At 41.7% G+C, this 26,260-nt stretch overlaps 1 protein-coding gene across 3 annotated transcripts in view; it reads right to left on the reverse strand.

Moving 5' to 3' along the window:
• CCDC88C (coiled-coil domain containing 88C) overlaps positions 1-26,260 on the reverse strand; it is a 221,126-nt gene continuing 194,866 nt past the window's right edge. For 2 of the 3 annotated variants that reach the window (XM_072625525.1, XM_072625526.1), the window contains 5 exons: positions 22,912-23,100; positions 15,879-15,947; positions 13,707-13,775; positions 10,883-11,172; positions 1-2,615 (listed from right to left, as the gene is read on the reverse strand). In XM_072625525.1, the coding sequence (XP_072481626.1) occupies positions 1,587-2,615; positions 10,883-11,172; positions 13,707-13,775; positions 15,879-15,947; positions 22,912-23,100 (1,646 nt within the window). In that variant the 3' untranslated portion in view covers positions 1-1,586. Of the gene's footprint in view, positions 2,616-10,882; positions 11,173-13,706; positions 13,776-15,878; positions 15,948-22,911; positions 23,101-24,887; positions 25,158-26,260 lie in introns of those variants that run through there. The other variant, XM_072625527.1, reaches the window with a different exon arrangement.

Consider the following 26,260-nt stretch of genomic DNA (forward strand, 5'->3'; position numbering starts at 1 on the left):
TTTCTTTCTCCACTTTTATTAAAATCCTGTCCTTGTGTTCCAGAAAGTGGTTTACTACAAGTTACCAGGAGCAACTCCTAAAGTGATCTTCTTAACATTTTACAATTTTTTTCCATCCCTCTCACTAGATCAAGTCAGCAAATCACCAAAAGGGACATCTTTAGGGAAGAAAAAAATCACCATGTTTTCATATGTTACAGGAAAAGCACCTTTATAAACAATCGTGAGACAGAATGAATGACATGAGTCTGATCAGTTACGTAAAAGCAGCCAAGGAGATTCCTGACAGAAAAGAGGTACACCCAGTGTAACATAAATAGATTCCCCCCCCTCCCCAATGTGTGTTTATAGATTATATATATATATATAATATATTAAAAGAAATTTGGTTTCTACTCTGAAAAATTATTTCAATAAAGAAATGGATGGAGGTGGAGGAAGCCACTAAGCCTCTTTTCATTTACATGTTATTTACAAATAGTAGGCCTGGGAAATAGCCTTCCTCTTGCCTCCCCCCAGGGCCATCTTCTAGCACATATTAGATCCAGTGTTTGTAGAAAAATTAAAGGAAAGGTAACCCAACCTTGCTCTTGGGGACTGAGAGCTGAAGCACAGGCTACCTGGTTTGAGCTGGCAGGTAAGCACCCTGACCTAACCTTGTCTATCACCATTGTCAGAGAAAACAAAGAATCCTTGGTTCAAGGATCCAGAGGGTACTTGGGACTTTTAAAATTTAGCTGCTGAAGGCTTCATTTTAAAAAATAATCTCAGCTCTGGGACATTCCCCTATGGCAGCTACATTGGTTAACACAATGGTTCCCAGTTGTCTCTTGGAATTGACTCAGATCTAATGTTTTCTGTATTCTCTCCAGGAGCTGACTGTAAGCTTGGACAGATCTTACCAAGCCAGAAAGCTCAGGGTATGGGGCCTAGGGATAAAACATATGTCCATTACTTGCTGGCCAATCTAGCTAAATTTGGAAAAGTTATCACCAGAAAACTGGCCACCACAAGATAATTTTTTGGGGGGTAAGGTGGGGAGGGGGAGAGAAAGAGTAAATCAGAAAGATGATTATTAATGTGCGCAGAGGTCCAGGTCTATGGAGGGAGTACTCACACTGATGACACCTTGAATTTCTCTTATACCAACCCAGTTCAAACCAGCTTTCAATTTTATGAATCCATCGGTTCTTAAAGACTGGTTCCAGAAGGACAAAAACAAAATAAGCGTCTTAGCAGGGATTTATGATAGTGTCTGGAACAGAGGGAAGGAAAGTTTTAACATTTAATTTTAAATATTGACCATGCTAAAGTTTACTTCATTCAGGAGAAATAAATTACTGGAAGCAGCAGATAAAACAGGACAAATTACAAATTTGGGGGTGGAATGCTCTGTAAGACTTGGCACAGTGTTTCAGTTAAAAAAAAAAATCTTAGAATCCCCTCCCTTATTCTCAAGTTGCCCCTTTCTTCCCTGCACCACAGGCAAAAAAACAAAAAACCAGGAAGACAAGTCAAGCCAACATACTCCAATACCAAAATGTCAGTAGTTTCACCATATGGCTCTATTCATACCAGTGGACAGGTCAGACACACCCATACTCATACCACACAGTTTGCTGGTCTCCACTAGGCTCTGGAGACCCAGGGGTACTTTTTGAGCCCCCGCCTCTACTGAACTCCTCCAGTCCGGGAGAGTGAGTAGAATCGGGAACTTTAGTCTGGCTTTTGGACGTGAATCCATCATTCTGGCCTTGCCAAGAGGGACCTTCTCCCTCGGGCAAGTGGGGCACCATTCGGACAGGAGCGATAGTAGCCACCTCCCCAGTGTGTGGTGGAGTCTTGGGTTTGGTCCTGGCCACTGAGATAGGTATGGATGAGAAGGATTGTCCTACCCCAGGGCTGAGGCGTTCTTGCTGCTGGGCAATGCCTGTCCCACTGCCACTCATGGAAATGGCGGGAGATGTGGAAGATTGTTGATGAGGAAGTGGTCTCTCTTCCTTTGGGGGAGCCAAGGAAAAGCGCCTTGAGTCAAACTGACGGTTACGGGAGCTGGGACCCTGAGAAGAACCAACGATCTTTGCAGACTGGGGTCTCTCTCTGGAGAGAGTGTGCAGGCTGGAGGATGGCGGGAGCCTAAGGGTCTGGCTGCCTGGTTCTTTGCCCCCATGGGCATCTCCAACCTTCTGTGCAGACTCTTGTTTGTATCCATCTGGCCCACTAGCACGGAGAAGGTCTGCTGAAGCCAGGCTGAAGGCTCTGCTTAGTGAAGCACTCCTACCCTGTGGGGTGCTTGAGGGAGGGGGCAGCATGGCCTGCTTAGGTCTGCCTAGTGGCAGGCTTTGGGGAGGCTGGGCCAATCTCAGGGAGCCAGGAGTACTGGCCAGGGGCTCAGGCTCTGTCTGTCTAAAGTTTGGCTTCACATATTGGCCTGGTTTGAGCAGCTTTCCTTCAGCTGTGTTGACCGCCATTTTAATGGTGGGTGCCACAAAGTTGGTGGGCATTTTTGTTCCCTCTTTCCTGACAGGGGGACCCAGAGGGCTTCCAATAGCAGGAGGATCGTTGGCCTTTCTAAAGTAGTCATTCAGTAGGTCATCTCGGCCAGTGGAAGTATCCTGGAAAAGTAGGGAGAAAATATCAAAATGAGTGAGAAGGGATATTTTTGAAAATCCATTTTCTGACCCAGGGTGTCACAATGAAATTCTACACATGGTGCATGGCAGGTGTGTAACAAAAAAGCACACAAATGAGACAAAGTGAACTGAAATGAGTTGCTTCTGCTGTTTCTTGTGGGAAACCCTCACCTGAATAGCTGTGGTAATGGAGTGGAGGGACAGCCTGTAGAATCAGGGAATCCAAATAATGGATTTAAGAAGAGTCATAGAATGTTAGAGATAGAAAGAGCCATGTGAGCCAATTCTCTTATTTTACAGAGGAGAAAACTGAGAAAGAAAGTTTCTTGCTAAAGGAAACAGAGCCAGGACTAAAACCTAAATATGTGGTCACCCATTTTAACTTTTCTTTCTCTTGTTTTCAACCAAAGAACTAGAACACCAATTGGTCTGAATTCTATTGCCTTTTTTTTTGCAACCTGAAGGTGTAAGCCAGCATTAAAATTACCTGGAGTTGGCAAAAGGGGTGGATAATCCATAAATTGGCTAATGAAAGATTGCTAGTACTCACCACCCTAACACTCCCTTTTATTTTTGCAAAGAACTACCCTGAATAGGGAAGCAGGAGAAGAAAGGGGAAAAGGGGAAAGGGAGGAGGAAGGAGAAAGAGGAGGGAGGGAAAAGAAGAGGGAAGGAAAAGGGAGAAAGAAGAAAGGGAAAAGGAGATAGAAAAAAGACAGAATGAGAAAGGTGGAGAACCTAGAAGAGACAAGAGATGGGATGCATGTGAATATGAATTACATTGTGACATCCTATTGACCAGTCTAACTGTTGCCAATTTTTAACCACTCAAGCTGCAGCATCTGTGGATCCTCACCACCTGAGCTGCAGAACCATTTCAGCCCAAACCAGTGAACTAATCAGTGCTTTCTGTTCCTACAGAAAGGCCTTTACTACCAATCCGGAGGCAAAGGGAGAAAATGTAAGTCAAGGTCTGTCACATCACGTAGCATCTGCAGGAACTTCTCAAAGCCACCATAGAGACCAACAAGTCTTATTTGGGTTGTTTGAGTAAGACTTCGGGCTCCACCCTCTCTCTCCCACATTCCGCCCCCCCCCCCCCCCCCCCCCCCAGCTGGCCCTGCCCTCTCCTGGCCTCAGCATCTCTTCATGAACTGCAGGCCCAAGGACTGGGTCCTCTAGCCCCTGAGGTTCCGGATATTGGAAGAAAGGAGGAGGGGAATGGTAAGAAAGGTAAGAAAGGTATAGTGAATCAGCTTCTAACAGAAACTGCTGCAATGATCATTTCAGTCTCATTTAAGCTGTGTCACCACTGAAAGGGAAGAAGTAATAGGACAGAATGAGAATGGGACTGAAGACAGACGGTGATCATGAAAACAAATTTAAATATATGGTAATAACAGGTAACACAAGATGACCAGCATGGAGATGATCTAGCTTTTAGATTGTGGCAAACTTTTAATACCAGTCACCCAGACCAGTTCTGGTCTGCCACATTCTCCTCCTCCTCCTCCCTCCTTACCTTCCACCAATTATCTTAGGAAGAAGAGACATTCCAACAAGAACGTAAGCTTCCTGAGGGCAGGCCTAGTTTGTGTCCCTAGCATATATAGTGCCTGGCACAGAATGGGTGCTTAATACATACTTAGGAAGGGAAGGTTCTACAAAGTCATGAGCACTGGGGATAAGTACCAGAGTGGATATAAGATGTACAGGAGTCACTATCAGTGATCTGGAGTCAGAGACTGTTTCATAATCCTCCTAGCTTATGGTGCCTATCATGATATAATCTTTATGTCCCTGGGAGGAAGGAACCTCTGAGTCTGAAGAAGCCAGGCTGAAGCCTCTGCTCAGGGAAGCACTTTTACCAGCTAGGGCACTTGGGCAGGGGCAAGCGTGGCCTGCTTAGGTCTGCCCAGTGGCAGGCTTTAGGGAGGCTGGGGCCAAGCTTAGGGAGCCAAGAATACTGGCTGGGGACTGAAGTTTGGCTTCACATACTGCCCTGGTCTGAGTTGGCTTTCTCTCGGTATTATCCAGTGAGCATCCAAACTCTGTCTGGACCTAACGATGAACCATCCATTCTAATTAGCTACTGTGCCAACTCTCTTTTCCTATTTACTGCTAACCATATAAAAAGTTGTCTATAAACAATGCCTCCATTTCCTAACCATTCAACTCTCTCCTAACTCTATACAATTTGGCTTCCACCCCCACCACTCTATGGAAACTTCTCTTAAAAAGCTCACCAATTACCCTATTCACTAAATCTGAGATCCTGAATTCTATCCTCATCCTTTTTGATTTCTCTGCAGTTTTTGACACCCACAATTCTCTCCTCTGTTGGCCTCAAGGACACCACACTCTCTTGGTTCTTCTATCACTTCATTCTCTACCTACTTTGATGACAAACTGCTTAGTGACACATTCCTCATCTCTCTAATCTTCTCTATACTCTCTCCCTCCACAATCTCAAGTCACTCCAATGGTTTCAGTGATCACCTCTATGGAGATGACTCTCACATCTCCATCTCCGGTCTTGAATTCTCCTTTGAGCTCGATCAATCAATGGTGGATGGAGATGGCCTTTAAGTCAGAAATGCCAGGGTTTGAGTCTCCTCTCTAAGTTTTAATTGTTTATAAAATGAGGAGGGAGAACTTGGGCTAGATGATCTCTGCAGTTTAAATCAATGAACCTCTAACTGCTTAGAGGAAACTTCTACCTGAATGTTGGTCAGTCAGCACTTATTAAGGGCTTACTAGGTATTAAGCTGTTGGGATACAAAGGCAAAAGTACATTTCTTATCTTGAAAAGCTTATATTCTAAATAGGGAGGCCACATGAAAATAACTGTGTATTGATAATCACTTAATATCATTTTTGGACTTTGATAAGGGCCAGAGCCTAATTAATCAATCAGAAGAAGAAGTTAGATCTAACAGCCACTTTGTTCTCTGAAGTAAACTAACATCTCTTCCTATGTCAACAAGACCAGATGGGGCTGACTTAGCATTCTTTATGAGGCCCTGAACCTAAGACATTATCTTGAATAATGGAACTTTTTCCATATCTTAGTATTTTAAGGGCATATACTATGTTGTGGCATGTTAAGGGTAAAGAAAACACAGATATCCTGGGTCATAACTTCAATGGACACTTCAGTGTCAACTCTCTTATCTTATTGTACTTACAACTTATTCAACTAAGAAACTTTCTTTCTCATGGTATAGTTAAATATATAGAGAGACCATCAATCTGAGGGACACAGACATCCTTGGATTGTCCTAAAACAGATTTAAGCCTGGTCATCCTTATTATCAGACAGTCAGAAGTTTCCTTCTGGCTCCATGATCATGTATCTGTTGGCTTTCAGCATTTTGGAATAAACAATATGAATCTGTACATCACCTCACCTGTTTGCCCCTTTGACTAAATTTTCAGGTTGACAGCATACATAAGCTGTATATAGTGTAAGCAAAGGTAAACTCAGAGGAGCACTAGCAGTGAAGAGGACCAGGAAAAGTCTGCAAGGGTTAAAAGAAGTCAGAGAAGGCACAAGCAAGGAAAGAGAACATTCCTGGTGGGGGAGGTAGCCAGTGAAAAGGCATGGAGATGGGAAATGGGACTGTCTTGTACAAGGCAAGGAAAGAAGGCCAATTGTTGGGTCAAAGAGAGGAGTAAAGAAGGGTAGGTAAATAAGGAAAGGCAAGAAGGGACCACTTGAGAAGGGCTTCACATTTAATATCTGATCCTGAAGATGAGAGGGAATCAGTAGAGCTTATCAAGCCTTCAGAAAAATCACTTTAGCAGCTGGAAGGAGGATGGATTGGAGAAGGGCAAAAGAAACCCAACTAGGGAGATCAACCACATAGCCCAGGCATGAGGCAAGGAGGGCCTACACCAGGGTGGCAGCCGAGATGGAGACAAAGAGGAAGTGCTGAAAAGATGGTGTGAAGATAGAAATGATAAGACTGGCCACAGACTGGATAGGTGGGCTAAGTGTGAAAAAACTGACTTCAAGGTTGTGAGCCTCAATGATTGGTGTCCTTGATAGTAACAGGGAAGTCTGCAAGAGGAGAGAAATTGGGGGGCTGGGGGTGGGGAGAAAGGAAGCAACAAGTTCTGTTTTGGACACGCAAATTTGGGATGCCTTTAGCATCTCAAACTCAACAGGTTCAAGCTCCAATTTATTCCCCCTTGTTCCAACCCCACATCTATTCTTCCCTCTGACTCCACCATGTCTGTTTATGATGCCACCATCGGAAACCTTGGGATTATTATGGACCCTTCTCCAGTTACCAAGTGCTGCTAATTCAAGCTCCATAACAACTCTCAAATCTCTCTACTTTTCCTGCCACTATGAGCCCTCATAGTTGTTTACCTGGGACTATCTATCAACCTCCTACCTACCAGGGCTTCCAACCCCACCCATAAAAAGCCACCCTCCACAGTGATTATAGATATCTAGTTAGCCACGATGATACCCACTACTCTAAAACCTCTAGAGACTTCCTTTGTGTGATATCCGGTGCTTGGCAATCTGATGCTAGATCAGAAAACTGAAAAGCGATTATCCTCATCATTCTCTTCTCCACCTTATAACATATACCATGTAGTCTCTTACTTCTGTAACTACTCATGATATTCCACATACTCTCTCTTCTACCTTTAAACTCCAACAAGCCTCTGCTGAGCCCTCCTGTTCAACAATAACTTTATCCTTTGGATTGCTAAAAAAAAAATTGTTTTGCAATTCTTACATGCATGCACCAGGCAACAGTGTATATCTCTCCCTCTAAGTGACTATTTAGTAAGTTCCACAAGTAAGGACCACACCTTCTGTAAAATTTGCATATCTCTCCCAATACCTAGCGCAATGTGCCTAGCATGGTGTTCTGAACACAAAAGGTGCTTAATATATGTCTGTTAAATGAATGCTTCACAAAACAGTCCATTCAAATACTGGACAGCTCTAGTTACGATAAGAGTTCTTTACAACGAACTGAAATCTGCCTTCTTACAACTTCCTACAACCACAGGCCCCAGCCTCCCATCAAGGAGCCATACAATATAATTCCTTTTCTGCTGGACAGTCGCTGAAATAGAACTATTTTCGCTCATAAGTCTTCACTTCTCCTGCCTGAAAACCCTGATCTGGCAAAATCTTATGCAAATGTGGTATCTAATATTGAATATTGAATATAATATCTAATATTGAACACTCTTGGAGTGTTGAAATCAGGCCAGAAAAGCAACATTACCATCACCCTCATTTTAGACCAAATGCTTCTAACTGTTGCACCCTAAGTTTGCATTTCTTAAGTTTTCCTTCAATGAATGCCTCATCATGTTGTGGAAGTAACTATTTATAAGCACAAATCGGGATGGGTCCTACCATTTTGGGAACCTTAAATATGGGGCTGATGTGCTAAAAATCTGTTGGGTCAGACCAGCCTAGCCATGTTTATTGAGGCCAAGAATAAATTTTGGTCAGAAAAACTCAACAGCTACTAAGGCACAGAGGAATTTTGCTTTATGCTGTGAGGAGGGAGTGGGGTGCCCTTACTGATGAAATCAAGGCTCCCTGAAGAATTATTACACATAATAGGTCATGCAGCTTTGGTTTCTCTGCTACTACATCTACCTTATTAGAACAATCAAAATTAATTGTACTATTAGTAAGTCCTAACCAATCAATCAATCAACGATCCAGCACTTATTAAACACATACTGTTTTCTCAGCTACTACGGTAGCTGGGTAGGGCTACACTAAGTACAAAGAATGAAACAGTCCCCACTCATAACAAACTTACATTCTAGTATGTGGAAAAATATAAGCAGTATGAACATGAAGTTACGAAATACATGTATGCATACACACACAAATGAGTGAAAGGCAAAGTATTATAGGAGGAATCGGGAATCAAGAAAGGCATAATGCAGAAGGTGTGACTGAGATACTTCCAAAGGGTAGGGAAGGACTCTAGAGGGTGTAAGGAAGGCCAGAATGCATTCTAGGTCTGGGAGAAAGCCACTGCAGAGTAGACAGGAGACAAGAATCCATGAGGGAGGAACAGAGAGGTCACGTTGGCTGGGTTATAGCACGTAGGAGGAAGGAAATTAATGTCCAATGAGTCTGGAATAGAGGCTAGGGTCAGGGTGTGTTGGGTTTTAAAGGCTAAACAGAGGAATTTATATTTCATTTTTGAGGTAAGATGCAGCTACTGGAGTTGGTTAAGTAGAGAAGACACATGGTCAGATCTGAGCTTAAGGAAAATTACATGTGCAGCAATGAATAGCATAGACCAGAGACTTAAGACATGGAGACCAACTTAGGGAGCTGCTGGAATAATCTAGGTTAGAGGTGATGAGGGCCTGAACTAAGGGTAGCTATGAGAATAAAGAGAAGGGGTTGGGTGCAAGAGATACTGTGGAGGCAAAAACAATGCAACTGACTGGATATGTGGGGTGAGAGTGAGGAGGGTAGGATGGTGGTACCTTTGACAGAAAAAAAGATTTTTGGAAGATTTTTGCAAGAAAGAAGAATTTGGGTGAAAGATAATGAGTCTATCAGGTCATTAATAATGAGTTTAAAAGGTCTCTGGGACATCCAGTTTGAAATTCAATAGACAATAAGAGGGCTACTGGAGTTGGAGTTTGTCACAGAGGACATTGGGGTTGGATTTGTAGATCTGAGAGTCACTAACACAGAGAGCAACCCATGAAGTTATTAACCCCAGGTTACCATGGGAGAAAACAAAGAGAAAAGAAGACCCAGGACAAAATCTTGGGGAACATCAAGAGTTAGGGGGTAAAGTGTATATGCTGACCCAGCAATGGAGATGAAGGACTGATCAGAGAGAAGCATTATGAAAAACCCAGAGAGCAGAGAGTAAGTGTCCAGGAGAGAGTAGTCTACAGTGTTGAATGCAATAGATAATGCTGAGAAGGACTGAGAAAAAAAAAAAAGACCACTATATTTAGCAATTAAAAAGATAACCAGTAACTTCAGAGGAAGTAGTTTCAGTGAAGCTGAAAGCCAGATTGCAAAGGGTTGAGAAGTGAGGGAGAGGAAAGGAAGCAGAGACAGCTGATGTAGATAGCTTTTCTTTCGGAGACTAGATAAGAAAGGGAGGAAAGATATACCTTGAAGGTATGGTACAGTCCGGGATGGGGAACTTGCGGCCTTGAGGTCACATGTGGCTCTCTAGGTCCTTGGGTGAAGCCTTTTGACTGAGTCCAAGTTTTACAGAACAAATCCTTTTCTTAAGGGAATTCGTTCTGTGAAGCTTGGATTCAGTCAAAGGGCCACACTTGAGGACCTAGAGGGCCACATGTGGTCTTGATGCCGCAGGTTCCCCACTCCTGGTATAGAGTCTTTACCAATTATAACTTGGAAAAGAAAAGCTCTCTCAATCGTCAAAGGCAAAGACATCAGGTAACTAAAATGAGACAACACTAACTGAAAAAGACTCATGACCTCATCTGTATCCCCAGCAATTAATTAGGACAGTGCCCGGCACACAGTAGGCACTTCTTAAATGTGTACTGTTTTGTATTTTATCTTGAGTATTTAACATTGTATTTTATGAGTAAGAGCTCACATCTGCATCAGACTTTAAGATCTGCAAGTGTTTTCTTCAAAAGAACCAAGTAACATTCTGCCCATTTTACAGATGAGGATGCTGAGTAAAATCTAAATGACTGTTAGAAGGTCACACACTAACTGTCTACCACTTCACCCTGCTACCCGACTGAAAGAAGGCACTGAGAAGGTGTGATGAAACAGCCCTGGCTCAACAGTTCAGGTGACATTCTGGTGGTAAGGTCGCTTGTAATATGAATGGTATGAAGCCTGGTGATCCTTAAAACAACCCTGGGAGGTAGGTTCTAGTATTATCTCTATTTTACCAAGGAAGAAACTGAGGCAGAGATGAAATGATCTGCCCAGCATCACGCAGCTAGTAACTGTCTGAGGTTGGATTGGAACCGGAGTCTTCCTGACACTCCAGGTCCAGCATTCTATCTACCGTATCACATAGCTACACATATCCATTGGTGTTGCCAACTCAATTCACAATGGGAAAACCGATGGCCCCAAATTAATGAATTATTCTTCACCATACGTCAACTACCCTTGGTTCTTCATCCACAGCCCTGCGGATAAGACCATGTTACAGTCCTTCCTGTGGTACACCTCTTTCCCTGGCTCAAAACCAAAGCTGTTTATTCCCCAGTCATGTCTAACTTACATCGGAGGGGGATCCCCTGTTGCTCTCTTCCAAAAACTCTTCCAAAGTCACCATCTCACTGCCTGGAGAGGCAGAGCTCTGCCTGATGGCATGAGGCTGGCCAGGATTATTCTTCTGGAGAGAATCCTGTGGGACTGACCCATTTCTGGGTGGAGGATGCTCTTGTCGGCTCAAGGACAGTGTCGAGCGACTCAAGGCAACATCTCGAGGCAAAGTGGCCACATCCCTGCTGGGGACCAGGTCTTCACTCACAAAGCTCTCCAATCTGCCGTGGATACGATCAGAAGAACCTGAAGTGGGGTGAGAGTCAGAGTCTATTAGTCCTTATTGATGCGATTTGCCAGGCACTATGATGACTCCTGGGCATGAAAAAAAGGGCAAAAATAGTTCTTGCCCTCAAGGAGCTCACATTTTAACAGAAAGAGGATGGGTATAGAAAAAGTCACATTGCAGACATATTTTCCTGTCTTCAATGGACAACTTATTTTGGAAGTCTAAACAGATATTAAAAGGAATATAGTCCTTTACTGATCTTAATGCTATTTAGATTTTAAATGTTTTATACACTGGATTTTAAAGGACAATTTGGAATTTTCAGAAGGAATGAATTTCAAACTTTCACTAAAAAGAAAATAGTAAGATAACCTAAAGTGAGCTGTGACTGATGTCTTCTCTCCTATGCCTCACTGTTGTGTGAAGGTCAAGCCCATATAGGAGAGTGCTGGGAGGTATTAGGAAGCAGGAAAGGCTTCTGGGATAGACCTGCCAATAACAGACTGTGGCTGTCACATGAAAAGCAGTCATCTGCGGGTGATTTTTTTCTTTAGTGACAGAGGCTTATGAGACTCTCTCTTAACATACAAAGGATGATGCACACTGGAGATATATTAGAGCATAAGATGGTTGAAAGATTGCTTAAAAAGTTAAACTATCTGTACAAATAAAACGGTGGGTGTGCTTAAAGTCTCCCACATTTAATTATTTAATCCTAGACCTGATTAGATAGAGCATCGTGGAGACAGGAAGACCTGGGTCCAAATTCTATCTCTGATAATTACTAGCTGTATGACCCTGGGCAAGTCTATTTTATCAATCTGTGCCTCAGTTTCCTCATTTGCAAAGTGAAAGGGCTGGACGTGATAGTCCCTTTCAGTTATAATGCTAGCAGTAATAGATAGCATTTATTTAGCACTTTAAGATTTTGCAAAATGCTTTATCAATACCATCTCATTTGATTCACACAACAACTCTGAGAGGCAGCTGCTGTTACTATCTCTATTTTACAGATGAAGAAACAGAGGCAGAGTGACTTGCCCAGGGTCACACAGTTAGCGAATGCCTAGGGTAAGATATGAACTTAGGCTTTCCTGACCTCCGTCTAGTGCTCTATCCTCTGTACCACCTGTAAATTTATGTTCCCACGATTTCATTTGAGGATCTCTGGGATACTTTGCTTTCTAGCAGCTCTCACCTTCCCACAGTTAACAGCTCACTAACCTGCCCTAAGGAAAGGAAGAAGGGCAGCTGTGAATTCACTTCATCTCATTTCTCCTCAGCACAGCTTTTAGGTTCACACAACAGACACAAGAGTCCAACACAACAGAATTTGTGGGACCTCTGTCGATTTGTTATTAGTGAAATCCTTGGTCATTATTAAAACGAACAAAGAATCAACGTAGATAAGATAAATGCTGACCTTATAAAACAGTAATGCACAGCTATTTCTCATTCAGAGATTTCCCACAGAGTTCCTTTAATAAAATGGGCTCATTTAAAAATGAGCACTTTTTAAATGAGTGGATTTAAAAAACGATTTTTATTTACAAAAATATTACTTCAATACAGCTCTTTTCAGGAACATACCTATCCAGTCATGCAAAAGAATACCAGTACTTTTCAGTGGTTCCTAATTCACATTTTACCACTGCTTTTCATTTAATGGTGGCACTGAACGAGTTTTTTTTAACATGCTCTTGTTCTCTAAAATAACAGACACCCAGCCTAAATTGGTTTAAATTAGAACCTCATGAACTCAATTTCTACTCTAATAGCCAGCACCCCATTATTAAATATTATAACATTAAATATGATCTTAACTTTAAATACAATTAATTTCATATTTAGATATTATTATTGCTTAAAGTTAAATTCTATCTTATATATAATTATATATTCTATGTATTTAATTATATAGTATTCCACATATACTAGTGATAATAGTAAATATTAAATAAAATTCTATTTCCTATTAAGTAGTGTAATTACATATTATATGTGCTTGCTAATATTAAGTAAAACTATCACAGATTTAAGAATGAATGAAGCAAGTAATTATTAAGTGCCTAATATGTGCCAGGCACTGTGATAAGCATTTTACAAATATTGTATTATCTGAGCCTCAGCCCCATTTTACAGATGAGTAAACTGAGATAAACAGCACTTAAGTGACTTGCCCAGGGTCACACAGCTGGTCATTATCTCAGCCTGGATATGAATCCAGTTCTTCTCGACTCTAGAGTACTCCAGAGATAGACCTCAGTAAACCATCTAATCCAATCCTTTCATTTTACAGATTAGGAAACTGAGGCCCAGGGAGATTAAATAATTTGCCCAAACAGCAAAGCCACAGGTTGGATCTGAACCCAGGTCCTCTTGCCTCTACCACCAAGTACTCTTTCCATGGCTTTAAGCTGGGCCGCCTAGAACTGTGCCCAAGACAAACCCTCTGGAAGATGCCATCTTCTGAGTTGGCCTTGGTCAATGCTCCTGGGTGCAGCCTTTTAACCTGTTAAGAACCCACCAGGGACAGAACCACAGTGCTTACCTTTCAGGTTAAGAGGTGAGCTGTTGCCTGATGTAGTCTGGCTGCTCTCTAAGCTATGAGGCCGGGACACTGAAAGGGAAAAGCAGTATTTCTTTAAGGAGTCTGACCAGGTGTAGTCCAGACACAAAGACAACCTCTCTAAATAAAACCGTCCATCAACTCTCCTCCGTTTGTGGAAATGCTAAGAACAGGGTAGGTCAGTCAGCATTTTCTGAAATACTGTTGTTAAATCTTTACCAAGAGATCATAGGGTAGAAGGTAGGAGAACAGGGAAGATTTCTCTGAAGAACTGACATTGGGGAGTGAGATTGGGTTCTAAAGGATGGGTATTACTTCAACAAGTAGTGTCAGAGGAAAGGTGTGAAGAGGGGCCAGAAATTCCAGGGCCTATATACCTACGAAGAGCTCAGGATCGCAAGCTCAAGGCCTAAGCACATATAGGAGCTTGAGGAGGTCAACGAGAATGTGTTAACTAACTGTCCCTTTCTAGGTTTATCAAGAAGTCTAGCCAAACTAGCACTCATCCCTGCTTGTTCCTAACACAGGACACCCCATCTCCTGACTCCCTGCTTTTGCAGTGGCTGTTCCCCATACCTGGAATGCACTCCTTCTACACCTCTGCCTCATAGAATCCTTGGAAGCTCAGCACAAATGGAATGCCTGGAATGCTCCCCTTTCCCCTCCCCACTTCTGCCGGGCAGAACCCCTCAAAGCTTAGTTTCAAGTTCCTACATCAGGCCTTTCTTAGCCTTTATCCCCCAGTTGCTGGTACCTGCCCCAAATTACCATGTAATTGTTCTGTATAAATCAATCAAGCATTTATTAAGTACCTACGGTGTCCTGGGCACTAGGCATACTTTCTGCCTTTGTCTCCTCCAATCAGCACGTGAATTTTTTGAGAGTAGGGAATGTCTCTATTTTCCAGTGCTTTTACTCCCTTAGTATAATGACTGGCACATTGTGAGTACTACCAAGTAAGTACTTAATAAAAGGTTTTCCATTCCATTCCTGCCACACCTTATACCAGTATTGAGGGCAAGCCCTTATTCTTAAATAAGCTGGAGAATGACTGGTAGATCCCATGGCAACCTTGGACAAACTGTATCTCTTTACTCCACACCCAGACTGTGCTACAATCCAGTCAGGACTCCTTCATCTTCCCTGGAATAGGCTCTGAACTCTTCATCCCCTGTTTACACCATTCTACCCGTCTGAATTAATACCCATCCTTTAAGAGCCTGGCCCAGAGGTCATTTTCTTCAAATAAACCTTCCCTATTCTCCCCAGGTGATAAAGACCATTTAGACCATTCTCTCCTTGGACCTCACAGGGTACTTTACTTATACCCAGAGGTCTGCTGGTAAATATTCAACAACCAGCTCCCCTGGTCTGCTGGTAGAGATTTAACAACAGTCTCCCACCCCTCCCAATAATCTCAATTATTGATATTTCCTTCATCACTTTTCTAAGTCTAGACAATCAACAGAACAATGCGTCAAGCCCTGGATTTGTAGGTTTGCTGATCTCTGAAATCAAAAAGACTGGTTCTCACAAGCTGGCTCCAGCACGTCCCTGCTTATGCCTCCCTAAATACGCTGACCTGAACTGGTGAAGTGAGTTTCCTCACCACAGAGGTCCCTATGAGAATGAAATCACAGGTATGGTCACAGTCCAACAACAGAGAGAGAGAGAGGGAGAGAGGGAAAGGGAGGGAGGGAGGGAAGGAGGGAAGGAAGGGGAGAGGGAAGAGAGAAAGAGGAGACAGCGACATACACTTTAAGGCCTACACAGAGTTCTACATACATTATCTCACTAGAAGAACAAAACCATCTTCTGTGAGATAGTCTAACATATGACTGCAGTTTCAACGAGACTGAGCATCCCAAACTGGACACCACACTAAGAAACAAAAGACAGGAGATAGCTGGTTCTCATGAAAACTATACAATGAAGATTTCGCCCCACCACAAGGATGCAAGGTTCTTGAGGGAAGGCTTTTTTTTTTGGTTGGGCAGGGGAGGGAAGAGGAGGGGAAGGCAGTCTTTCTACACACATAGTACCTTTCAAATAATAGAAAGCTTAATGAATGTTTATTTAACTGAGTGCTTGCAAGGGTTACATTTCTAAAATGAGATACCTTCCTAGTCAAATGACATAATGTGAACTACTTACCATGCTGCCTGTGGTTGGTGATCTCTAGGTCTGGGGTTGGCTCACAAAGGTTATCATCAGAATTATAACCTAACATGAAAAAATGCAAATTATCAGAATAATTCATAGACGTACGTCTGATCTCAAAGTTCCACAATTTTAAAAATCTTGGACAGGACTGAGAGAGAAGCAAAGACAGATCAAAAAGGGAAGCTAGTCAGTGGCTTTTCTGCATCCAAGTCTCACCTCAGAAACCTTCATCTGCTACCATTTATTTAGTGCATCCTCACTACCTAATGAATTAAACACAAAACTCCTGAACCTCGCCATTTCACACTTCTGCCTCCTCACTATGAATCCATTATACCTTTCCAGTTTGACTCTTACTATGACCAACTGGGAATACACATGAATACACTTTGATTACCTTAGAACATCACATGATTATTGTCCTTCATAGATTCTTGTATTTTCACATATAAACTTACTCTCTATCCTCTATGCTCATGCTGGATTCTCCATATTCTGTGCTATTACTCCCAGTGTCTAAAATGCATGTCTTTGGAATGAGTCTGATTGGTTACAAGTCTAAGCCAAGACTTTTTCCCCTTGGGTCGAAGTGCTTTTGTCCCATTAGTCTGAAGGGCCCCCAGAAAGTCTGGCCTTTGGGGTGGGGGGTCCTTGGAATCCCCTTCCGTTTCTCCCAGGCCAGATACTCCCAATCTTCCATTTAGCATTCTTCTGATATTCCTCCTTTTGATCCAATTACCAGCCATTCCCATCAGGATCCTCCCTGGGTTTGATCTATGGAGATCATCCCTGGGACCCCAGACTACCTGGTGACACCTGGATTCTTCCCTCAGTCTTTTTCTGTATTTAAGTTTCATCTCTCCATGGAGGAGCTCAGATTCAATCCAGCTCAGACTCTGTGTAGCTGAGATTCTATCTGGCCCGCTTGTGAATACAAGTGTCACAAATGCTTTGGCTCCTTAAGAGTCAATTCATGATGGGAAATCTTTAATAAATTTTGTTTTTCTTTGGCTTTAAGAAGGCTTGAGTCAAATTCATTCAAGCACGACTTGGCATGTCAGTATTTTGGGGTACAGCACCCTGACCTCAACAGGTCCCCTTCCTTCTACTAAAATTCCTTCCTTCCTTTAATGGTCAACAAAATTGGCCCATCTATCTCATCCTTCACAACACACTGCGTCAGTTGAAAATGATCTCTCCCTCCTCAAATTCCTCAAAGCACTTTGCAAGGTGGTGAAATAAGTAGAGGGGCCAGGCCTGAAATCAGAAGACCTCAGTTCAAATCCGACCTCACACACCAATTAGTTGTCCAACTCTGGGCAAGTTACTTTGGTGGGGTACAGATTCTGGGAATACCTTTGAACTCTCTTTGAATTTTCCCACTTAAACCAGCTTTTCATACCCAAATCTGTTACCCTGAACCTAGCCTGGCCCTCCCTGTCTGTTGCCTCGGGATTGTCCTGGTCTATTTTCCACCCTAATCCTTCATTGTCTGATACCTCCCCGATTGCCTCCAGTTGTTTCCCACTCTAGATTAGTCACCCCAATCCCATTAAGGTCCTCCCTGGACTCCTCCCTCAAGACCCTCCCTAAACCCCTCCTCCCTAAACCCCAGACTACTACAACACCCCAAGATCACTCCCACAATCTTTCTGTATATAAATTCAGTCTCACCTCCATGAAGGTGTTCAGATTTAATCTGGTCCCCTTCTTAATACAAGCATCACAAATGGTGAGCCTTCTTAAGAGTCAACCCAATATTGTGAATCTTTAATAAACTTTGCTTTACTTTGGCTGAAAAAAGGCTTGGGTCGAATTCATTCAGGCAGGACCCCAAGTGTCGGTATTTTGGAGTCCCAAGCACCCCAACCTCAACATTATGGTTCCAACCTCAACAATTTCACTTCCATTTACCTCAGTTTCTTCATCTGTAAAATGGGGATAATCATGGCGCCTACCTCCCTGGGTTATTGTGAGGATCAAATGAGTGTACAATTGTAAAAGCTTTTAACAGTGTCTGGCACTATACATACCTATCAAAATACGTGACTACCCTGTCCTCAGCCTTTGACTGAAAAGTTTCATTTCCCAATTTACATATAAGAATTTTTTTTAATTCATTTAAAAAAACTTTTAAGTTCCAAATTCTCCCTCCTCCAGTCTGTTTTTGTTTCACTAGGAACTTGCAAACAGCAAGTTTAATATGTGCTTGTTGAAGGAATGAACTGAGAGCTCTGTTCAGCATCCTCTAACCCTAGTGGGATCCACTAAAGTCTCCAGCAGTTTCCAGGAAAGGAAGCCATGTTTGTCTTTTTCTCTACTTCTCCCCCTAGGAACCCACTGACTTTCTTTTCCATTTACCTCTATAACCTTTAACAGGGTTTATTTCCCTCTTTGAAACAAAAAGGATACTCTGGGTACTCAGGAGAAAACTGGCCTAAGGATAACATAAAAGGAGTTTAATATTTAAACCCACTGAGTCATGCTTTTTGGCAGTTACACCTAAAGGAGGTGACCCTGAAGGCAATTAATTAGTCTTTCTCTACCCTGGATTTTTATTTATTTCCCTTGGAGTGGGGAGAGAGCAGAGGAAGCAGGGAAATTGGAAAGGGTCACCAGAATCTTTATATCAACTTGGTACATGTTAATTTTTTCCCCCCAATTTAAAAATTTTTAGAACCTATTTTGTTTTTGCTAAATACTTCCCAATTACATGCAAGAATTTTTAAACATCAATTAAAAAAATTTTTTTGTTCTAAATTCTCTCTCTCCCACCCCTTGAGAAGACAAACTATTATTGATTCTACATGGGTCCACAATTCTTTTCCTGTTTTTTAAATATATATATTTTGCTAAATATTTCCCAATTACATAAAAAAGAAACTTTTTAACATTCATTTTTAAACAAGTTTTGAATTCCCAATTCTCTCCTGCCCCCTCCCCCACCCCTTGAGAAGACAAGCAATATATCTTTGATTATACATGGGCCCACACTTCTTTACAGCGGAGGGACAAGGCCTGTGATTTCAATGACCTGCTAAACTCACAGATGAAGACATTCCCTCTATCAGTACGGGTGTATCAGTACCTTCTCTGCAAGCTACAGATCACAAAAATTTGCCCAGAGCACTGTGGTTATTTAATGACTTGCCTAGGTGTCACAGCCAGTATATGTCAGAGGTAGGATTCTCCTAGCTCTGAGTGGTTCTCAGAGTTCTCTTGCTCCCTAGTTCTCAGGAAAGCCTGAGTTCAAATTCAGCCTCACACACTTACTAGCTCTGTGACCCTGGCAAAGTCACTTAACATGTTTCCCTCTTTGTAAAATAGGGATAGTAATAGCACTTGCCTCTGAGGACTGTTGCTAAAATAAAAAGAGATATTTGTAAAGGCCTTTGCAAAACTTAAAGCATTATAAAAATGCGGCTATTATAATTATTGTAAGATATTTGTCAAAAGCTTTACAAAAGCGTTGTATAAAGTGTTAGCTATTATAATTTTTAAATTATTATTCACCACAGCACCATCGCTTCTCATGTACCAACATAAATATAATATACACAAAGGGCAGACCCAGGTAGTTTGGGATGAAGGCACCAGCATTTGCTAGAATCAAGAAGGGCTTCGTGGAGAAGTCCAATGATTTGTCCAAGTCTGTACAGCTTATGAGAAGCAAAGCTGGGCCAAGAAATCCGCTGGTTTGGAAGAAGAGCCGACCAGGAACACATCTCCTCTGCGAGTACCTACCAATCTGCTCTCCATAAGGGATTTCCAAACAACTGAAGGGCAAGGGGCAAAATGGAACATTTCTCAAATTAAGATAATATGTGTAAAGTACATTGTAAACCTAAAAAGCACTATCTATGCCATGGCTGGCTATAATTATTCTTATCACTAGCCTCTGGGGCCTATTTGTAGTACTCTACTTGGTGACCTCATCAGTTCCCAGGGATTTAATTACCATCTCTAAGGAGAAGATTCTCAAATCCACCTAACCCGCCCAAATCTCTCCGGCAGACCTCGAATCTCTAACTGCATCCCAAACTAGATTTCCAAAGACACCTGAAACTCATTAAGTCCAAAACAGAACTCATTATCTCTCCCCCTAAACCCTTCCCCACCCCCCTCCTCCCTTGGGAGGGGCCATATGGTTTCGTTCCTCAGGCTCATAACCTAGGAATCATCCTGGATTTCTCATCCCTCACTCCCCCATATCCAAGCTGTTGCCAAGGCCTGCGAATTTCACCTGGGTGACATCTCTCATATAGCTCCATTCTGTGTTCCAGCAATGCCACCCCTCTCATGATGCACTTTGTGACCTAGCCCTCCCTACCTTTCCATCTTCTTACAAACACTCTTTAATCCAGTGATGCTAGCCTCCTGGCTCTTTCACTAACAAGACACTTGAGATCTCTCATCTCCTAGAAATTTTTCTGGCTGTTTCCTATGCCTGGAATATTTTCCTTCCTCTGCTCCAACTACTATCTCCCTGGCTTCCTTTAAGTCTCAATGAAAATCCTTTCATAGGAAGCCTTCCTTATGCCTTCTTAAATCCAGTTTTCTCCCCTCTTCAACTACTTCCATTTATCCAGTAGATAGCTTGCTTTGCATATGTTTGTTTGCATGTTGTTTCTCCACACCCCCTCCCCAAATTAGATTATAAAATCCTTGAGGGCAGGGGCAGTTTTTTGCCTCCTTTTATATCTCCAGTACTTAGCACAGTGCCTGGCACATACTAGGCACTTTAAAAGGTTTATTGAATTATCATTATTTGACAGCATTATAGAAATGTTGCTGCTCCATGAAGAATATGCTAGGGGAAATGCTCTGAGATGGGGAGAAAACTGCTTAGTAAACTAAATTCTGTAAGATTAGCTTGTAATAGCAAAGAACCATCAGGAAATGAAATGCTGCAAATTAATTCCCATTTTGTTTGGAAAAGATGGGAAAAAGTCCTTTTCTTAAAACCAGCTAGGCACCAGTCCAATTCTAATTTGGCAAAAATTCACGATCTTCCACTCCAACACAAAGATTCGTCTTCCACACTAACAAAAATTCTATGTGCATACACACAGATTCTTAAAAGCTTGGCTACTTGAAGAATCAACGTTGAGGAAACCAAACAGTTTTGAGTTTTAACCAGATTCAAGAACTGAGGGTAGGGCAGTTACAAGAGTAGGAATCACTTCAATATCCTCTGCCACCAGTACTTTGTACACAGGTCTTGGTAAATGACAATGGATCAGGCCTGGCCCTAAGATGGGGGTCAAGCAATAAGCCAGAGTCCATATAAAGGTAGAGTTCCATCACTGGCCTCTACTTGAAACAGACAATCAAGTGGCAGGTCAGCCCAGAATGATGAGTTTTGAGGGAAACATGTCAAGAGAAGGCTCCAACTCTAAGACAAATTATTTTTCTGAAACGATCCCTGGTCCTAAGAAGAATCAGGATTTTGAAAGCAGACATTGATACAATGAGCTCCAAAAGTTTGCCTCACAGAAAGAGGACAAAGGTATGTATCTTATATTTTTTACTTACTACCTAAAATCAAGGGGTAGCGAGGTGATATAGTGGATAGAGGATCAGGCCTAGAATATTTGAGTTCAAATGTGGCCTCTGACACTTAATAGCTTTGTGACCCTAGGCAAGTCAGTTAACCTGATGAGCCTCAGTTTCCTCATCTGTAAAATGAGCGGAGAAGGAAATGGCTCACTCCAGTATCTCTGCCAAGAAAACCCTCCATGGAGTCATGAAGAGTTAGACATGATTGAAATGACCAAACAACAATACAACAAATAATAACAACCTATAATCAATTCAATACACATTTATTAAGTGCGTAAACTGTGCCAAAGGGCCTTGAGGATATAATTTCCCCCCTTTGGGGCTCAGGTTTCTCATCCTGCAAAAGTCCAAATTAGGAGTTCTTTACTTGGGATCCCATGGAGAAATTCTAAGCAAGGGTCCTGTAAACAAGGATGGTTAAAAAAATACATATTTTAATTTTTACTAACTACTGTAACACTACAGCACTTCCTTCAATTATTTAAAAACATTATTCTGAGACGGGCAGAACAAACGGCGCACAAAAAAGTTAAGAGCCCCAGGCCCAGAGGTTTTCCAAAGGCCTTTCTAGCTCTCTGTTGACCCTATGCCAAGAACATTCACGTATTATTTCCAGTACTCAGTATTCTGTGTTGCCACATTTCCCATTAGGAATTTCAAGAGATTGCTGTGCATCATATTCTCATTTCAACCTCCTCATCACCCTGAGAACTTTCTATTCGCCAACAACTATGTCATCCTGAATAAACTGCAAACAGTTTACCGGAGATCGTCTGGCTTGTCAATGGGTAGGGCCTGTTTCATTCTCTGTAATTGTATCTGTTCAGTTACTTCACTTGTGTCTGACACTTAGTGCCCCCATTTTGGGGTTTTCTTGGCAAAGATACTGGAGTGATTTACCATATCCTTCTGCTCATCTTACAGGTGATGAAACTGAGGCAAACAAGGTTAAATGACTTGCCCAAGATCCCCAGCTAGGTTAATGAGGCCAGACTGGAACACAGGAAGATGAATCTTCCCAACAAGAGGCCCAGCACTCTATGCACTGTGCCACCCAGCTACCTCTACCTGTAGTTGTATAGCACACTGCTTAGCACAGAGTAAGCACCTGATAAATACTTGGTGATGGATTCTCCCTGGGCTCCCACCCCAAATTACTTTGTATTCATTTCGTTCATGCTTATGAACATATTGTTTCCTTCAGAATAAACCAAGTTCCTTGAGGGCAAGAACTGTTTTCACTTTTTTCTTAGTATGCCCAGAACTGTGAAAATCATATAGGATGCATCTGATAAATGTCTGGTTGACAAACAGCTTATGGGATCATAGGCTGATTGCTTCTCATAATGAGTTTCTATAGAATTTTTATAGAAATGGAATGTAGTTTTCCCCCCACAAGAATTGGCAATCAGAATGCAAAATATAGTGAAGGTCAAATGCTTGACTTCAAGCCCAAGAATACCTTTGGGCAGGCCTGCGTGCCTGGCTATGGGGGTCGAGCTAGAAGGGGTTAGGTGGATGGCTGAGGTGGAGTGAGCCCTTGAGCCCAGCTCTGTGTGCCAATGCTTGACCACGGAGTCTGTGGAACCGTCAAAGTGGTCACTGCTGCCTCCATGAAGGGAACCTCGTTTCAGCTTCGGATCACTGGTGACTAAGGCAGGAAGAGCAGGGGATGGGGGGAAGAAAAAATAAGTGTTAAAAGATTCCTCCCAGGATACTGACCACAAAGAAAACCAAGAAGCAGGGCAGGAAGGACACATACAGATCTGCACAAACAAGCAGCTTGATAGACGAACTATTAACTAGCAGTCTGTTCCAAAGGAAACCTGATTCCATTTAAGGCCTCTTGGGGCCTGTTTTAAAATGGACTCTTACCTGTCATATCAGGTACAGACTAAAGAATGAGAGAGGAAAGAAAAAAGTATCAAAGAAAGGAAGACAAGCCCCAACAGATTAGCAGGGGAGCAGGCTCCCTTTTAACATTCGGGCCAATTTTTTGAAAGCATCTGAAAACGGCATCCTGAGAAAATTCTATGATAAAAAACAATTTATAGTAGAACCTCTAATGACTTAGGACGTTGGATTGTGTGTCCGGTGATTCTTCTATAATACTTGGTACTATTCATGGTCTTTGAAGGTTTAACATCTCATGATTTAAAAAAAAAAAAATGTGGACCATTATGCATATTCCTTCCCCCAAAACAACAACAAAAAAAACTCACTATATTTTTTTCCTTTGTTTTGCTAAAAAGAAGAGAAGTGAATAGCTTTTTTACATCACAAAGTAAAAATTAATCCAACAGTCAAACTTTCTTGAGCTCAGTATAACTGAAAGATAAAACCAAACCAACAACATTCTAAAAATGTTTCATTTTTATGGCCAGGTATTCATTATATCACCTATTTTTTTCAGTCTAACTCCTTTCTACCCCCAACCCAGAGTCTCTTCCTCATGGACCCTACCCTCTCAGAAATCAGAAAATTGGGCTCAACATGCCAACCACTTAAACGATCCATACCTCTAAACATATTTTGTATTTTGGGAGGTAACCTTGATGAGAAGCAAGAATCAGGTTGGGTGAAATCAATCTGCATCGATTACGTAGGAGTTAAGTTAAAACAAGGACCCAATGGGAAGGAGGGCAGAGAAGAAAGGAGATGGGGAGGGATGAAGTGAGCATTTAGCATGAAGGACGGAAATAACACAGTCTTAGAAAACATGCCAGAAGGACAGAAAGAAAGGGTAGAACAGCAGCTGTGCTTTAGCTAAAGGCCTGTGCTGACCGGCTGTTTCTTCCTTTCCCTGGCAGTGTTGGTGATGTCTGCAACTATTTTTACGTATCAAATTTTCATAGATAGAAAGCTCTTTCCTAAGCTGGAATCTAATCGGTCCTTGGACAGACTGATCCAATTTTTCAAAATACATAAAAGGAGCAGGAGATCCCTTAAAACAAACATGGAACATAGAGACACTGGAATTGAGCCTTTAATAATAGCACCATGTAACAGGTGGTCATATCTGTTAGCATACTATGACATGGCAACAAGAAAAGGGTGGTGATTTAAAACTCAGTTGCACAAGTGAGGTAGTTGGTTTTTTTTTTTAAATCCCATTTTATGGAAAGCATTACATTTTAGAAAGTGTAGCAATAGCAATGCCAATTTACAGCCAGACATGAGATAAGCCTGCAACGACGAGAGACTTGGAAGCACATACAACTTTGCTCACTTACTATGGAGCCCTGGTCCAAGAGATACATATGTGTGCTGCGTGGACCAGGAGGTTCCCCTAAACTAATGCACCGAAGAAACAATCCAGCAGGTGTAAGGACTCATCTTCTACTTTGGAATTACAATCCATGTTGGCTAGATTAAAACTTGGCTTGGGTTTATGATTGGAGTACCTTATAGCATGGGTATCAAAAGGGAAGGGAGGGTCACTCATGCCCACTGTCAGTCATTTAGCATTTACACTACTGTTTTTTGCTTTTTAATTCCAGAGATGAATGAAGGTACATGATGAAGAAAAATGATAAAAGAAAAGGTGGTATTAGAAATCTCCAATGGCCGAGAAAGAGAGAGACTCGTTAGGAGAGGGTGGGATGTCGGAGGAAGACCAGAATCGCAGGCGTTTAGACAGAGCTGTTGGAGACTTTTCTTTGTCCTTGCTTTTGCTTCTCAAGAAGGGACTCTTTTTGCGTGGTGCAGCTAAATTATCATCACCCGGGTGGCCCAAAAAGAAGAAAACAAAAGAAATGAAATGAACAGAAATGAAAACAAAATGATCTCAACAGACTTAAAATCCCAACGTTACTTCATAAAGCAGAAAGGACTATAGAGTAATTACTGGCAAATCTAAAGCACTTAATGAATGAGGGTTGATTGATATGATTAGAAAAGTCGTACGGACTATACCCAGACCCCCATTAGGACTGGGACCAAACTTGTCAGTGGTGGCAAATCCTTTAAGGTCAAATTTCATCCATCCGTACAACAAACAAGAATTATACCGACCATGGGAGAAACCATCTGAAGTACATTAATGTAACAATTTTAGTTATTACACAGAAAGGAATCATGAATCTAGTGCACAGAATACATAATTATATAGTTGCCATTTCAGTAAAAACGGCAAAAACAAATTCCCGAGGCCTCTTCCTGATAGAACATATTTGTAATACATCATTCTGTGGTTTTCCAATCAATTGAAGTGAATTCTTAATCTAATAAATTTAATTTTAAATTTTAATTTAATAAATTCAATTCAAAAGCACAACTCCATTTTTTAAATTTTCTATCACTTTTCTTTAGTCTAAATTCAAATTTGCTTTCTTTTTTTCTTAACCTACCAACGAATCTGACAAACTCTATACAGCTACAATTGCTTTTTCTACTCCAGTTCCTTCCCACTCATTGCCACATTTCTGGATTTTAATACATGATTATTTTTACCGAAATGTCTTAGTGAGTCAGATTTAAGTTTTCAATAGTTTTAAACTACACTAAGACTTTGGGGACACTCTGTACTTCAAGGAACTAATTTTAAGTTAACCACCACCGTGGACTGTACTTTTTTCACCTTATTCCCCCAATTTTAACAGTTCAGAGACAGCAAATTTTCTTCTGCCCTTGCCAAGATTTCTTCACCAACAGCGCCATCTACTGGTAATGTTTCATTTCACAGACTGTAAAGGAACCAGGTCTTGGTAACATCTGTTGGGTTTATTTAGAGCTTACGGAGGTCTTGGAGGTAATCAGAACTTTCCTTTCCTTTTTTAAAAAAATAATATCAGGTTGAATCTAGAATTTTA

This window comes from Notamacropus eugenii, chromosome 7 (assembly GCF_028372415.1).
Source record: "Notamacropus eugenii isolate mMacEug1 chromosome 7, mMacEug1.pri_v2, whole genome shotgun sequence".
NCBI classification, from domain to species: domain Eukaryota; kingdom Metazoa; phylum Chordata; class Mammalia; order Diprotodontia; family Macropodidae; genus Notamacropus; species Notamacropus eugenii.